At 46.6% G+C, this 16,701-nt stretch overlaps 1 protein-coding gene across 1 annotated transcript in view; it reads right to left on the reverse strand.

The window, feature by feature from the left end:
- Nucleotides 1-301: 301 nt before the first annotated feature.
- Nucleotides 302-16,701, reverse strand: part of setd2 (SET domain containing 2, histone lysine methyltransferase) — a 44,919-nt gene continuing 28,519 nt past the window's right edge. The window contains exons 17-24 of the mRNA XM_046334981.1: nt 15,832-16,510; nt 15,367-15,573; nt 15,059-15,184; nt 14,496-14,644; nt 14,156-14,273; nt 4,975-5,049; nt 3,632-3,733; nt 302-2,671 (exon numbers count right to left, since the gene is read on the reverse strand). Coding sequence (XP_046190937.1) covers nt 2,510-2,671; nt 3,632-3,733; nt 4,975-5,049; nt 14,156-14,273; nt 14,496-14,644; nt 15,059-15,184; nt 15,367-15,573; nt 15,832-16,510 — 1,618 coding nt within the window. The 3' untranslated portion in view covers nt 302-2,509. The remainder of the gene's footprint in view (nt 2,672-3,631; nt 3,734-4,974; nt 5,050-14,155; nt 14,274-14,495; nt 14,645-15,058; nt 15,185-15,366; nt 15,574-15,831; nt 16,511-16,701) is intronic.

A 16,701-nucleotide genomic window follows, 5' to 3' on the forward strand; every position in this document is an offset into this window, starting at 1 on the left:
TATTTGAAATTGTTGCATTTATGTTTTTGTTCCGCATACATATTTCAAAATCAGTAAACAGGTCATCTACATCTTGTCAAAAGTAGTGCACTAAATAGGGAACAGGCTGCCATTTGGGATGTAGCCAGCCTGTCCCTCCATATGCACCCTGTATTGAAGGGGTAAGTACACAGTGAAACGGGGATTGGGTGGTATATGCAGTGCACTACTGGGTGTCTAACCATGTAGTGGAGGTACTTCTCATTTGGTTCTGGGTAAACTATAGAAATATTTCAATAGTGTGCAAGTTGAAAATGGAATACACATTTTTACAAAAACTTTATTTTTCTTTTAAAATGTTTGTACACTCAGTATGACAATGTGCTTGCACAGTACTTACAGTAGAGTTGGGGTGAAACTCTTTGTACAAAAAAAAAAAAAAAAAAAAAAAAGTCTCAAAACAAACAAAACAGAAAAATGCTGCAACCCCCACCACCAAAATAAAATAAAATTCAAACAAGAGGCTGTGAATAGGTGGAATCCTGGCTTTAGCTTACAGAGGAAGGAGGTGTTGATATGAGCTGCTGGAGCAGACAGGGGTACTCACCTCGAACCCCCCCCTTCATTCACCTGCGTTTGGTATACTGACACCAGGCTATTGACAGGTTATATCACGGACCAACTGTCCATCCTTTCACAAAGACTCACCTTACCTAAACATTCTCAAACTATTTCTCAATATATTCACATATAAAGCACTATAATACATGTGTTTGAACATGGTTTTAATGCAATTTAAATGGTGGTGTGAGAGTTACCTAAAGGATTAACAACCCCAAGCCTATGAACCGGTAACCCTGACGACAGGACACAAACCTTGTTACCCCGGAGACTAAGGAGTAAAACAGCTTGTGTAGCAACAAGACGACAGCACAGGCGCCTCTGATGCCCATCTAAAGGAATTATAATAGTAAAAAAAAAAAAAAAAAAAAAGTTAAAATGACCACGCCACACCCCATTGTGGAGGAGGGGGGTCGAAACGGAACGAGGGACAGACTGACTGACACATAAGCATCATGTGTCTGATAGCATCCAAATCCTGTTCACTTCATAGTACAAGTTAATTAAAGACAAAAACATTGATCAGTAACCCCGTCCCCTGCTGTTCCTTATTCACCACCAAGTCGTCCGTCCGTCCGTCCGACCCACTGAAGAGAACAAGCTTCATAATAAAGTTCATTCTTCAATTTTTGTATATAAAAAAAACATGTACTCAAGGAGGGAGCATTGGAACATGGACTATGTCCCAAATGAACACTATTCCCTACATAGAGCTCTCGTCTAAAGTAGTGCACTCTGGGATTCCCCTATGGGCCCTGGTCTAAAGTAGTGCTCTTTTTAGGGAATAGGGTGCTATTTGGTAAGTAGCCATGGAGGAATTCCCATAAGTACACCAGTCAGCACGATAGAACCGAACCCAGCCTCCATCCGGACCGAACCCAGCCTCCATCCGGACCGAACCCAGCCTCCAGCCGGACCGAACCCAGCCTCCAGCCGGACCGAACCCAGCCTCCAGCCGGACCGAACCCAGCCTCCAGCCGGACCGAACCCAGCCTCCACCCGGACCGAACCCAGCCTCCACCCGGACCGAACCCAGCCTCCATCCGGACCGAACCCAGCCTCCATCAAGCATTCATATAACAACAGAGGCTCCGGAGGATTGTGGTCTGAAGGCAAGGAGGGCACCAGATACCCTAGTCGAGTCAATGGCTGGCTTGGGGGTGTGGCGGGCGGGTGCACCAGGGGAAAGCCAGTCATATGGACAAACAGCGATTTTGTCTTTCTTTACACAGATCCATTTTGACCAGTTAATTGCCACTGCTGGACTTCATACAGCAACATCCCAACAGTGGAAAAACATTGAAGAGCATTTTAAAATGATGGTATGTCTGACTCTTTCATGAATCCTTTTCAGACAGAGGAGGAAGAGTTCTAGAGAGAATATGTAGATAAGATTTGAAAACATTGTTAGTTAGGTAAGAAAGTTAAACTGGAAAAAAATGTAGAAAGCTAACATGATAGTGACACTATAGGTCAATGTAGCACCCCTCTCTGGGTCTGAGTGCCAAACAGCACCCTATTCCCTACATAGGGCACAGAGAATAGGGTGCTAGTTGAGACGCAGACTAGGTGTCGCACACTTCTCTGTGGACACTTCACCTGGAGCCTCCGCCCCTTGGGAGACACCTCCCTCCTCGTCATGATTCTCGCCCCCCTCCCACTAGTCCCCTCCCATTAGTTAGTGGGCCCGGCGGCAAGCCTTCAAGGCATCAGTTTAAGACACAGTCTTAGTCAACATAAATATGTGTCTGGAGTGATCCCACCTCCACAGCTCAGTTTCCCAGCGTGACTTGACTTTAATCTGGGTTTCAGTGTGTCTCCTTTCACCGTTTGTGGGCCCCAAACAACTGTATCCTAATCATATTTTCAAGTCTTGATCCCCGTTCTGTTCCTCCAGTCAGACTCAGTGTTAGTCCAGCTCAGTGTCCTCTTTGGGCCGGTAGATGTTGCCGAACTTCTGCATGTATTTCTTGATGTACTCCTTGGTCTTGTGCTTGACGTTCTCGTTGCACTCCAGGTCCTCTGGGTTCTTACAGGACTTCAGCTCCTTGTTCATCACGCCGTGAGTTAGCTGGAGGAATAGAAAGGGGGAGACAAGGAAGATGTTTCTCCTGACAACAACATCGGTAATGGGTAACTTTCCCATAATTCCCAAGTTTTCTAGAATCCTGGTTTGAGGATTCAGGATCTTCTGCTAATTCCATCCTGATTCCATGAATCTTCCAAACATGATTTCTGGAAAACCTGGAAAGTTATGAGAATTTTACAACCCTGCAACAACAAAAGTGAAACTAACTCCATCATAAGGAAGAATGGAGGTTAGGTCACATTGTGAAGAGATGATGCTTTCATTCTGACTGATCCATTTCATGAGCTTTGTTCTCCTCCTAAAAATGTAGACAGTCAAATGTCAGGGCTGCGTCCCAAAAATCTCAGCTTTCTATATAAAACGAGTCAATCCAAAACGTTAGCTAGCGCTCTAGTTTAAGAGGTTCTGCTTTAAGGGTTTGTTCTGCACGGTATTAAATAAAAATGTGAACATGCCAGTTTACTTGGCCTCTCTTTTGTTTATTGTGACCATGTGCTCAAGAGTACTAGTGTGTCCAAATGGCACTCCATTTAAACAAGTCCCCAGCGAGTTGTGGTTGTCAACCCAGAGAAACACTCAAAAGTACTTGAGGGGGAAAAACAGAGCTTTATGCCCTTTGAAAAAAGGAATGCAGGCTGAGCATTGAGAGAGAATGTCCCAAATGGCACCATTTTCAATACATAGTGCACTACTTTGGAATAGGGTGCCATTTGGGATACAAGCAGAAGCAGTGTGAGCTGAAGGTTCAGGCGTTTAGTTCTGGTCTGGGGGAAGAGCTTTAGTGAGATGTGAAGGGGAAAACCTTAATCCTTTGAAGTTAATTGCTATCCAGGACTTTAATTCAATACTCTGACTGTTGGGAGAGGTTCATGTTTTCCATGGTTTGAGACAATAAAATACAAATATCCAAATGATCGCTTTCCACACACAACCCCCCCCTACCTTTCTGGCAAGGTGTTTGAAATCCTCGGTGTTGACAATGCGTCCCAGTTTGCAGTCTGGTTTCCGGAATGGATTCAAGCAGGTCACAATGAACTGTGACATCTAAACACAGGAAATAGGAGGTCAAATCGATCGTGTAGAGATGACATTCATTACATTTCAGTCATTTAATAACAGACACTCTTATCCAGAGCCACTTAAAAGTGCATTCATCTGAAGATAGCTAGGTGGAACGACCACGTATCTCAGTCATAGTCAGATGGGCTTGACATTAACTTGTAGCTTTTTTAGTCACTTGTCAAATGTGCAAACGCAGTTTTGCTAAACAAAAAAACAACATCTGATAAATACATAATTGAAAGACCACTCAACGCAAGCCTACTATAATTATACTCTGATAAGCTCTGCAGAGACCGGTAGGACCGAGAGTAAAACATCTCATCCCGGAGACACTTTCCATCCCTTTCTGATCGGAGTAGACTAATTGTTTGATATTGTTATTTTTTAACTTGTCCATTCAGACAACTTAAAGGTGTCGAAAGAGTTCCACAGGGATGCTGGCCCATGTTGACTCCAATGCTTCCCACAGTTGTGGCAAGTTGGCTGGATATCACCATGTGCAATGCCAAGTGTCATTTGGAGTGATGTATCACAGTTCACCATCTGGCAGTCAGACAGAAGAATCTGTGTTTGGCGGATGCCAGGAGAACACTACCTGTCCCACCCAATGCATAGTGCCAACTGTAAAGTTTGGTGGAGGAGGAATAATAGCCTGGATCTGTTTTTCATGTTTTGGGCGAGATCTCTTAGTTCCAGTGAAGGGAAACCCTAACACTATAGCATACAATAACATTCTAGACAATTCTGTGTTTCCAACTTTGCGGCAAGTTTGGGGAGGGCCCTTTCCTGTTTCAGCAGGACAATGCCCCGTGCACAAAGCGAGGTCCATACAGAAATTATTTGTCAAGATTGTTGTGGAAGAACTTGACTCGCCTGCACAGAGCCCTGACCTCAACCCCATCCAACACCTTTGGGATGAATTTTAACCCCGACTGCGAGCCAGGCCTAATCGCCCAACATCCGCGCCCGACCTCACTAATGCTCTTGGCTGAATGGACGCAAGTCCCTGCAGCAATGTTCCAACATCGAGTGGAAAGACTTCACAGAAGAGTGGAGGCTGATATAGCAGCAAAGGGGGAGACCAACTCCATATTAATGCCCATGATTTTGGAATGAGATGTTCGATGAGCAGGTATGCACATACTGTTGGCCATGTGTAGTTGAGGAGGTGAGGTGAGGAGAGGAGGAATCACAGGAAGACTGAGATATGGACGTTGACTCACCTCTTTCCGGAATGTCTCCTTGCTCCTCTTGGCCAGCTCACTGGATGTGTCTGCCTCTGCTGTCTTAGTAGAGAACTGTGGACACACACACACACACACACACACACACACACACACACACACACACACACACACACACACACACACACACACACACACACACACACACACACACACACACACACACACACACACACACACACACACACACACACACACACACACACGAGAGAGAGGTCAGGAAAATGTCAGTCTATAGAACAGTCACGTTTCGTTTGACTAGCTTAGTTCGGCCGTGGATTCATCTAAACGATCGCCTAGCAGTCTGTCTGGGTTATAGCTACTGACATTTTCTCAGCTGTGGCAGACAGCAGCAGGCGGCAGCCATTTCTTGGAGCTAAAAGGCCCAGATCAAAGGAAGTGAGGCTGTATCAGCCACAGCATGGAGACCATGGATGAAACATGGCAGGTGTTGAGCCGAGGCCCTGGACTTCAAGGCCAGTGGGGAAGGCAGGCAGGCCACACCTGGTCACCAGCCCCCTCCAACAGGAAAGGAGGGAGCCACACAAAGCAGGGATATCCTGCCAGGATAAAGGCAGGGCTCCCTCTCCGGCTAACAGTACCCACCCTACTCAGCCCCAGAGACAGGCAGTAGACAGTTGATGCCCTCCCACCCCCCAGCCCCAGAGACAGGCAGTAGACAGTTGATGCCCCCCAGAGACAGGCAGTAGACAGTTGATGCCCTCCCTCCCCCAACCCCAGAGACAGGCAGTAGACAGTTGATGCCCTCCCAGAGACAGGCAGTCCCCCCAGAGACAGGCAGTAGACAGTTGATGCCCCCCCCCAGAGACAGGCAGTCCCCCCCAGAGACAGGCAGTAGCCAGTTGATGCCCCCTAGCCCCCCCCAGAGACAGGCAGTAGCCAGTTGATGCCCCCCCCAGAGACAGGCAGTAGCCAGTTGATGCCCCCCCCAGAGACAGGCAGTAGCCAGTTGATGCCCCCAGAGACAGGCAGTAGCCAGTTGATGCCCCCAGAGACAGGCAGTAGCCAGTTGATGCCCCCCCCCAAGACAGGCAGTAGCCAGACAGGCAGTAGATGATGCCTCCCCAGAGACAGGCAGTAGACAGTTGATGCCCCCCCCCCAGCGACAGGCAGTAGACAGATGATGCCCCCCCCCCAGAGACAGGCAGTAGACAGTTGATGGCCCCCCCCACACAGTTCTCCTTCGTGCATCCTGAGGGGTGGTGTGCCCACGGAGAGTACCAGGGAGAAGCATTCAGACTGATAAGAGAACACTTTATGAGCCAGTGTTTAACCTAGATTATTTTCCAGGTGGGATGCAAAGCGCTCTAACCAAAACACCAAATTATTATCAGGGGTCAACAGAGCTGGGGAAAATAACATTTAAGTGGTGTCAGAAACTCAGTGGTTATCATTTCAGGTCCTGGTCAGTAGAGACAGACAGAGACAGACACAGGCACCACTATCAAGACATGTTGGAAATGGTCCTTGAGCTATTGCTTTTATTGGCCAATGACATCCCATCATAAAAAAAGAGATGGAGACATCCCATCGTAAAGAGAGAGAGATGGAGACATCCCATCGTAAAGAGAGAGAGAGATGGAGACATCCCATCGTAAAGAGAGAGAGATGGAGACATCCCATCGTAAAGAGAGAGAGATGGAGACATCCCATCGTAAAGAGAGAGAGAGATGGAGACATCCCATCGTAAAGAGAGAGAGAGATGGAGACATCCCATCGTAAAGAGAGAGAGAGATGGAGACATCCCATCGTAAAGAGAGAGAGATGGAGACATCCCATCGTAAAGAGAGATGGAGACATCCCATCGTAAAGAGAGAGACATCCCATCGTAAAGAGAGACATCCCATCGTAAAGAGAGAGACATCCCATCGTAAAGAGAGAGACATCCCATCGGAGACATCCCATCGTAAAGAGAGAAGATGGAGACATCCCATCGTATCGTAAGAGAGAGACATCCCATCGTAAAAGAGAGAGACATCCCATCGTAAAGAGAGAGACATCCCATCGTAGAGAGAGACATCCCATCGTAAAGAGAGAGAGACATCCCATCGTAAAGAGAGAGAGATGGAGACATCCCATCGTAAAGAGAGATGGAGACATCCCATCGATGAAGACATCCCATCGTAAAGAGAGAGAGATGAGACATCCCATCGTAAAGAGAGATGATGGAGACATCCCATCGTAAAGAGAGATGGAGACATCCCATCGTAAAGAGAGAGAGACATAAAGGAGACATCCCATCGTAAAGAAGAGAGAGATGGAGACATCCCATCGTAAAGAGACATCCCATCGTAAAGATGGAGACATCCCATCGTAAAGAGAGATGGAGACATCCCATCGTAAAGAGAGATGGAGACATCCCATCGTAAAGAGAGATGGAGACATCCCATCGTAAAGAGAGATGGAGACATCCCATCGTAAAGAGAGATGGAGACATCCCATCGTAAAGAGAGAGAGATGGAGACATCCCATCGTAAAGAGAGAAAGAGAGATGGAGACATCCCATCGTAAAGAGAGAGATGGAGACATCCCATCGTAAAGAGAGATGGAGACATCCCATCGTAAAGAGAGAGATGGAGACATCCCATCGTAAAGAGAGATGGAGACATCCCATCGTAGAGATGGAGACATCCCATCGTAAAGAGAGAGAGATGGAGACATCCCATCGTAAAGAGAGAGAGACATCCCATCGGAGGAGACATCCCATCGTAAAGAGAGATGGAGACATCCCATCGTAAAGAGAGGAGACATCCCATCGTAAAGAGAGATGGAGACATCCCATCGTAAAGAAGAGAGATGGAGACATCCCATCGTAAAGAGAGAGAGATGGAGACATCCCATCGTAAAGAGAGAGAGATGGAGACATCCCATCGTAAAGAGACATCCCATCGTAAAGAGAGAGAGACATCCCATCGTAAAGAGAGAGAGACATCCCATCGTAAAGAGAGAGAGACATCCCATCGTAAAGAGAGAGAGACATCCCATCGTAAAGAGAGAGAGATGGAGACATCCCATCGTAAAGAGAGAGAGACATCCCATCGTAAAGAGAGAGAGATGGAGACATCCCATCGTAAAGAGAGAGAGATGGAGACATCCCATCGTAAAGAGAGAGAGAGATGGAGACATCCCATCGTAAAGAGAGAGAGATGGAGACATCCCATCGTAAAGAGAGAGAGAGATGGAGACATCCCATCGTAAAGAGAGAGAGAGATGGAGACATCCCATCGTAAAGAGAGAGAGAGATGGAGACATCCCATCGTAAAGAGAGAGAGACATCCCATCGATGGAGACATCCCATCGTAAAGAGAGAGATGGAGACATCCCATCGTAGAGAGAGAGAGATGGAGACATCCCATCGTAAAGAGAGATGGAGACATCCCATCGTAAAGAGAGAGATGGAGACATCCCATCGTAAAGAGAGAGAGAGATGGAGACATCCCATCGTAAAGAGAGAGAGAGATGGAGACATCCCATCGTAAAGAGAGAGAGAGATGGAGACATCCCATCGTAAAGAGAGAGAGAGATGGAGACATCCCATCGTAAAGAGAGAGAGAGATGGAGACATCCCATCGTAAAGAGAGAGAGAGATGGAGACATCCCATCGTAAAGAGAGAGAGATGGAGACATCCCATCGTAAAGAGAGAGAGATGGAGACATCCCATCGTAAAGAGAGAGAGATGGAGACATCCCATCGTAAAGAGAGAGAGAGAAAGAGAGAGAGAGATGGAGACATCCCATCGTAAAGAAGGAGATCGTAAAGAGAGAGGAGACATCCCATCGTAAAGAGAGAGAGAAACCATCCCATCGTAAGAGATGGAGACATCCCATCGTAAAGAGAGAGAGAGATGGAGACATCCCATCGTAAAGAGAGAGAGATGGAGACATCCCATCGTAAAGAGAGAGAGAGATGGAGACATCCCATCGTAAAGAGAGAGAGAGATGGAGACATCCCATCGTAAAGAGAGAGAGAGAGATGGAGACATCCCATCGTAAAGAGAGAGAGAGAGATGGAGACATCCCATCGTAAAGAGAGAGAGAGATGGAGACATCCCATCGTAAAGAGAGAGAGAGATGGAGACATCCCATCGTAAAGAGAGAGAGAGATGGAGACATCCCATCGTAAAGAGAGAGAGATGGAGACATCCCATCGTAAAGAGAGAGAGGAGACATCCCATCGAGACATCCCATCGTAAAGAGAGAGAGAGATGGAGACATCCCATCGTAAAGAGAGAGAGAGATGGAGACATCCCATCGTAAAGAGAGAGAGATGGAGACATCCCATCGTAAAGAGAGAGAGAGATGGAGACATCCCATCGTAAAGAGAGAGAGAGATGGAGACATCCCATCGTAAAGAGAGAGATGGAGACATCCCATCGTAAAGAGAGAGAGAGATGGAGACATCCCATCGTAAAGAGAGAGAGGAGATCCCATCAAAGAGAGGAGACATCCCATCGTAAAGAGAGAGAGAGATGGAGACATCCCATCGTAAAGAGAGAGAGAGATGGAGACATCCCATCGTAAAGAGATCGTAAAGAGAGAGAGATGGAGACATCCCATCGTAAAGAGAGAGAGAGATGGAGACATCCCATCGTAAAGAGAGAGAGAGATGGAGACATCCCATCGTAAAGAGAGAGAGAGATGGAGACATCCCATCGTAAAGAGAGAGAGATGGAGACATCCCATCGTAAAGAGAGAGATGGAGACATCCCATCGTAAAGAGAGAGAGATGGAGACATCCCATCGTAGAGAGAGACATCCCATCGTAAAGAGAGAGAGATGGAGACATCCCATCGTAAAGAGAGAGAGACATCCCATCGTAAAGAGAGAGAGAGAGATGGAGACATCCCATCGTAAAGAGAGAGAGATGGAGACATCCCATCGTAAAGAGAGAGAGATGGAGACATCCCATCGTAAAGAGAGAGAGATGGAGACATCCCATCGTAAAGAGAGAGAGATGGAGACATCCCATCGTAAAGAGAGAGAGATGGAGACATCTCATCGTAAAGAGAGGGTCTCTCACTCTCTGGAGACACACATATGAAAACATTTCAGCTCAGAGACAAAAGGGCCCAGTACGTAGACGCTAAACCAAGAAACCACAAACCTGGTTTCCATTACGATCAAAGAAGAGGGGAAACAAATGACAGAAAAGAGCGAGCGAGCGAGAGCTCAAGGGAGAAATTCATAATAACCATTCCTACAACCCATATAGGCCCCCTCAGATCAGACCTATGCCACTCCTGCCCACCCCATGCCCCCACTCCCACAAAGAGGGCCTCAACAAGCCAATGGCATGTACCAGATGCTCAGCAGGTTCTGCTCACACTTACTGGTCTGAGGCCAAACCACACGATTAACAACATTGGACACTTTATGGAACACAAAGCCTTCACTATATCATCCTGGAATATCCAAGGCCTGAGGTCATCTGCCTTTGGCCTAAAGAGCAGGAACTTCACTAAAGAAATACAGACATTGTCATCCTACAAAAAACACGGTATAGAGATGGACTCATTGGTTACCCTCTAGGTTACAGAGAGCTGGTAGTCCCATCCACCAAACTACCAGGTGTGAAACAGGGAAGGGTCTCAGGGGCTTTGCTTATTTGGTATAGAGCAGACCTAACTCACTCTCTTAAATTAATCAAAACAGGAACATTTTATATTTGGCTAGAAATTCAAAAGGAAATGAACTAAACAGAGAAAAATGTCCTACTGTGTGCTACCTATACCCCCCTACTAGAATACCTTTACTTTAATGTAGACAGCTTCTCCATCCTGGAGGGGGAAAATCAACCATTTCCAGGCCTAGGGACATGTACTAATTTGTGGCAACAAACACCTACCTGGAAGTGACAGCATTCCCTTACCCATCCATATAACCCCCTAGGCACAACGACAACAATCTAACCAACAAAACAGGTCAACTCCTGCAGCTCTGTCACACACTGGGTATATACACAGAGTCCATGGAAGGCTTCGAGGGGACTCCTATGGTAGGAACACCTACAGCTCATAGACTACTTTATCACTGACGTCAACCCACATTCTCTCAGAGTGTTCAGTCAGCCCACTGACACCCCTATCAGATCGCAGCAACATCACAGTCTATTTGAACAGAGCAATACTCAATCATGAAGCATCAAAGCCAAGGCAACTGAATAATATTAAGAAATGCTACAGATGGAAGGAAAGTAGTGTGGAAACCGAACCAAAAAAACAATTAGGTAAATTCAACCCCTGTTAGACAACTGCCTGGACAAAATGTAATACTGAAGATGTAACCTTGGCAGTAGAAAACAAACAGTATATCTCAGCTTCCCTATCAAATCAAAACTGTCAAGACAACATAAGAAAAGTAGCATCAATGACAAATGGTTTGATGAAGCAAAAAAAAACTAAAGAAAGAAATTGAGAAACCTGTCCAACCAAAAACAGACCCAGAAAACCTGAGTCTACGCCTTCACTATGGTGAATCACTAAAACAATACAGAAATACACTACGGAAAAAGAAGGAACAGCACGTCTGAAATCAGCTCAATGTAATTGAAGAATGCATAGAATCTAACCACTTCTGGGAAAATGCTAAAGAAACAACACAAAGAGCTATCTATCCAAAAACAGAGATGTGTGGATAAACCACTTCTCCAATCCTTTTGGCTCTATAACAAAGAACAGCAAAAACATATACATGATCAAATACAAATCTTAGAATCAACTATTAAAAGACGACCAGAATCCACTGGATTCTCCAATTACATTGAATGAACTACAGGACAAAATACAAACCCTCCAACCCAAAAAGGCCTGTGGTGTTGACAGTATCCTTCTTTCCACAGGGCCATGGGCTAAGACAGGGATGCAGCTTAAGCCCCACCCGCTTCAACATATACATCAACGAATTGGCGAGGGCACTAGAACAGTCTGTAGCACCCAGCCTCACCCTACTAGAATCTGAAGTCAAATGTCTACTGTTTGCTGATGATCTGGTGCTTCTGTCCCCAACCAAGGAGGGCCTAGAGCAGCACCTACATCTTATGCACAGATTCTGTCAGACCTGGGACCCGACAGAAAATCTCAGTAAGACAAAAATAATGGTGTTCCAAAAACGGTCCAGTTGCCAAGACCACAAATACAAATTACATATAGACACCGTTGCCCTAGAGCACACAAAAAACTAGACATACCTCGGCCTAAACATCAGCGCCACAGGTAACTTCCACAAAGCTGTGAACGATCTGAGAGACAAGGCAAAAAGGGCCTTCTTTGCCATCAAAAGGAACTTAAATTCAACATACCAATTAAGATCTGACTAAAAAAAATATATACTTGGATCAAACCATTGCCCTTTATGGTTGTGAGGTTTGGGGTCCGCACACCAACCAAGAATTCACAAAATGGGACGAATACCAAATTGAGACTCCACATGTAGAATTCTGAAAAGATCTCCTCGGTGTACAACGTAAAACACCAAATAATGCAGAGCGGACCAGGAATGATGTGTGGGTTGGATCTTGTAGCTCCTAAACCTAGTTCACCCTTACCTTCAGATGTTGATGAAGATGTGTGCGTTGATTTAACAGCTCCTAAACCTAGTTCACCCTTACCTTCAGATGTTGATGAAGATGTGTGGGTTGATTTAACAGCTCCTAAACCTAGTTCACCCTTACCTTCAGATGTTGATGAAGCTTTTTAAAAGATGTGATTCACTGCATCAAATCAACTGCATCTGCAGCTAGCGGTATAGTGTCTGTCTACATCTCAAATGGAACCCTCACCCCTATGTAGTGCACTACTTTAGACCAGGACGCATAGGGTAGTGGTGCACTATGTAGGGAATAGGGTGCCATTTTAGGATGTAGCCTCTGTATGACACTCCAGACTAGAGGCCCTTCGGAGGGGGTGATTTTCTCTCCCAGGAGAGGAACCACAGCTGAAAATAATCCCTTTTCCAACATCTTCAATTAACCGATGGGAGGAACACCATCATCATGTTTTACACGCAAGCACAGACATTCCAGGAAGCAAACCAAGCTCAAATAGTTTTGCTTTCGCACCGATGAGTTAGACTAGATCTGTTTTTCACACCATCATCTATTAGAAAAACCTCTCGTGTCCAAAAACCACAAGGCAATGTAATGGATATTATAGCAGGGTTTCTACTCCTAGACTCACAACACTAGGGGCTCGGACCTAAAAGACTGTATGGAACTCTGCTGACCATGTATGACCATAGTCCCGTGGACAAATGACACCGCAGTCCCTGGACAGTGCACTACATTTGACTAGTCCTGTGTGAATCTGATTCAACCGTGAGACATGAGAACATGCGTCATGTGATGACATGTTGTGTGGTCCTCCCACTACGACTGGTCAGGAACGCCTGCAGTTTATTAGGCTGCAGATGAAATAAATTATTCACTTCACAGGGTGATGAGCTTGATGCTCCTTTCCAATAAACATCCAGAGAAGACCATCAATAGAGTTGAAAATGAGACGGAAACCCATTTCACTTGGATTTAAAACGCAAAAAGTATTTTTTTAACCTTTATTTAACTAGGCAAGTCAGTTAAGAACAAATTATTATTTTCAATGACGGCCTAGGAACAGTGTGTTAACTGCCTGTTCAGGGGCAGAACCACAGATTTGTACCTTGTCAGCTCAGGGATTCGAACTTGCAACCTTCCGGTTACTAGTCCAACGCTCTAACCACTAGGCTACCCTGCCGCCCCAAGTACACTGTCATCACACACAGCCTTTCATCTGCAAGAAGTCAATTTGATGGAAACATGTCTGGGGGAAAAATACACAATGGTTTTTATGCAGATTTTAGAATATTCGTCACCAATTGGATGGAATCTGTCACCGATTGGACATCTGTCACCAATTGGACATCTGTCACCAATTGGACATCTGTCACCAATTGGACATCTGTCACCAATTGGACATCTGTCACCAATTGGACATCTGTCACCAATTGGACATCTGTCACCAATTGGACATCTGTCACCAATTGGACATCTGTCACCAATTGGAAACCTAGCTAGTGATTATATCACTATATCACCTTATATGATTATAAGGATGAAAGGATGCATTTGAAAGGTCTTGGCCTGTGTGTTTTCAGGGTCAAAGGTCACCTTGGAGGGGTTCTCGTCGTAGGTGGGCGTCCCCAGGTCCATCTCAGCCTCGTGGTCTAAGCTGTGAGAGTCTTCACTGACCCCGTCCCAGCTGCTGGGAGGATCCCACTGAGTCTGCCTGTAGGAGGGAGGGGTTAGATACACAGTAAGACACACAATTCCAGGCAGACAAACGCAGCCAGACACACAGAGCTAGTCAGACATGTGCAGTCAGACCGACAAGCTGACAGATACACACAGTTACAAAAGCAGACAGGCAGAGACCCGGGGCAGAGACCCGGGGCAGAGACCCGGGCAGAGACCCGGGGCAGAGACCCGGGGCAGAGACCGGGCAGCCTACCTGGTGATGACGTGATAATAGTAGATCTTTCCTTCTCCGTCCCGTGCTACCTTCCAGCTGGGGGGCAGGACAATGGTTTTGGGTTTGGGAGGAGAGGGAGGGGGCAGGTCTATCATACTGTTGGGGACTAACAGAGTGTTGGGCATCTCCTGCACAGAGGAAAAGAGGCAGGTGAAAAGGCAGGAAGTCTCCTCTAGTGGTTATAAAACAACTGTTTATGAGGCCTTCATCATGATAAAAAACATAGTATGAAACTGCTGGACAAGAATCAAGACGACTATCACGTTGATACACTGCCTCCCCCTTGTGGTAGCTTGGGGAAGGGTACGGCCAGACAGATGTGGTGTATGAGGTAGTGAGACAATGTTTTTGTTTAGTTTAAGAGTCATCCACTGACGGATGATGGACAACCGAGAGGACGCGCAACATGTCGACCTTTGTGAGTCTGCAACTCGTCTGAAAGTCATTGACTTTGTGTGAAGTTTTAACAGACAACTACGGACAACGATTAATGCATATATTTCATCAGTGTTCATGCGTCTGGGTCTGGTTGGAGGCCTTACCTGCTGGACAGTCTGTGAGGTGACGATGGTAGTGACCGTACCCCCCTGCTGAACCACCACTCCTTGCTGGTGACCTGTGTACACCGGCTGACCATGGAGGTAGTTGGCAGCCGGATCAGCGTAGGCCTGGCCAGAACAGGGTTGACAGATCACACAGAGATCACACAGAGATCACACAGATACTCAGAGAGAGACCTTCTGATCTAGTCATGAAACAGGTATTTTTTCATGCGTTGTTTGAAAGCCTCTATCTACGAAGGGCGATATGTGTTGAGTGTTCATAGACACTGTGCAGTGTGTGTGCCTACCTGCAGGACAGGTGTGTTAGCCTGTGGATAGGCAGTGGGGATACTGTAGATGGTCTGACAGGGCTGGCCCTGGTAGTAGATGGCTGTCTGGGTGGGAGGTGGTGCTGGGACAACCTGGTACTGTGGTGCTACCTGGGTCTGTACCGTCACAGCCTGCTGGGTGGTAGGGTCCCACAGCGTGGCGTAACTCCCCTGGCCCGCCGACACCTACAACAATAATATAGGACGTTTTGAGTTAGGGGACCAGACGGAATTTGCAACTTGCACCGATGCGGCCAATTAAAACTGTTTACTCGCATAGTCAAGTCAAAGGGACCAAAATGAGACCAATGGCAGCACTCTGGAGCCATGAATAATAATGAATGTTATTTACAGCGCTTTTCAAAACACCGAAAGTCACTTTACAATAAAAAAAAATCAAATAAAAACCCCATTAAAATGATGAGAAATCTAAAGGTAAAGCACCTGAGGGGGCGCTGACACGGCTGACAGCACGCCTCCACCTGGGTCCTGGCCCGCCACGCTGGGCTGCTGGGCATACTGCTGGGCGGTGCCGGGGTGGAGCTCCAGAGGCCTAGTGGGTTGGTGGATGTGTTGGGAGATGCTGGAGAGGTTGGAGACTGGAGGGGGCTGGGAGGTAGAGGAGGGAGAGGTCATGCCCAGCTCGGTGATCAGAGCCTGAGGAGGGGTCTGCTCCAAGACCAGAGTGGCTGGGACCAGGGGCTCCACGGGAGGGGTAGGCAGCAGCACCTTGCCTGCGTTGGGGTTGACGGGGTCCACATAGGTCTGGAGGGGGTAGCCGGGGGGGTAGTGGATGAAGCCAGCTGGGCTGGTATTGTAGGTCAGGGCTGCATCGTAGGCTAGAGTCTGGAGCTGCTGCTGCCGCTGTTGATGTAACTGTTGATGTTGTTGTTGTTGTTGTAACTGTTGTTGTTGTTGTTGTTGTAACTGTTGTTGTTGATGTTGTTGTAACTGTTGTTGTTGTAACTGTTGTTGTTGATGTTGTTGTAACTGTTGTTGTTGTTTCTGGACCTCGCGCTGGGCCACCTCCTGCTCAAACAGCTTCCTGCGCTCCTCTGTGGACAGCTTGGTGCGTTCCTTGGTGATGGAACGGATCTTCTTACTGCTGTTAGCCAGGTCAAACCTAGAAACACACAGTCAATACTACTGTCTACAGAAATCAACACAACAGACATTTCTACAAGTCAACAACAGTTTTGGTATGCGTCCCAAATGGCTCCCTATATAGTACACTACTTTTAACCAGAGCCCTCTGGGACCCTATTCAGTACACTACCTTTGGGAAAAGGGTGCAATTTGAAAAGGAGCCTAAAG

This window comes from Oncorhynchus gorbuscha, unplaced genomic scaffold, assembly GCF_021184085.1.
Source record: "Oncorhynchus gorbuscha isolate QuinsamMale2020 ecotype Even-year unplaced genomic scaffold, OgorEven_v1.0 Un_scaffold_634, whole genome shotgun sequence".
NCBI classification, from domain to species: Eukaryota; Metazoa; Chordata; class Actinopteri; order Salmoniformes; family Salmonidae; genus Oncorhynchus; species Oncorhynchus gorbuscha.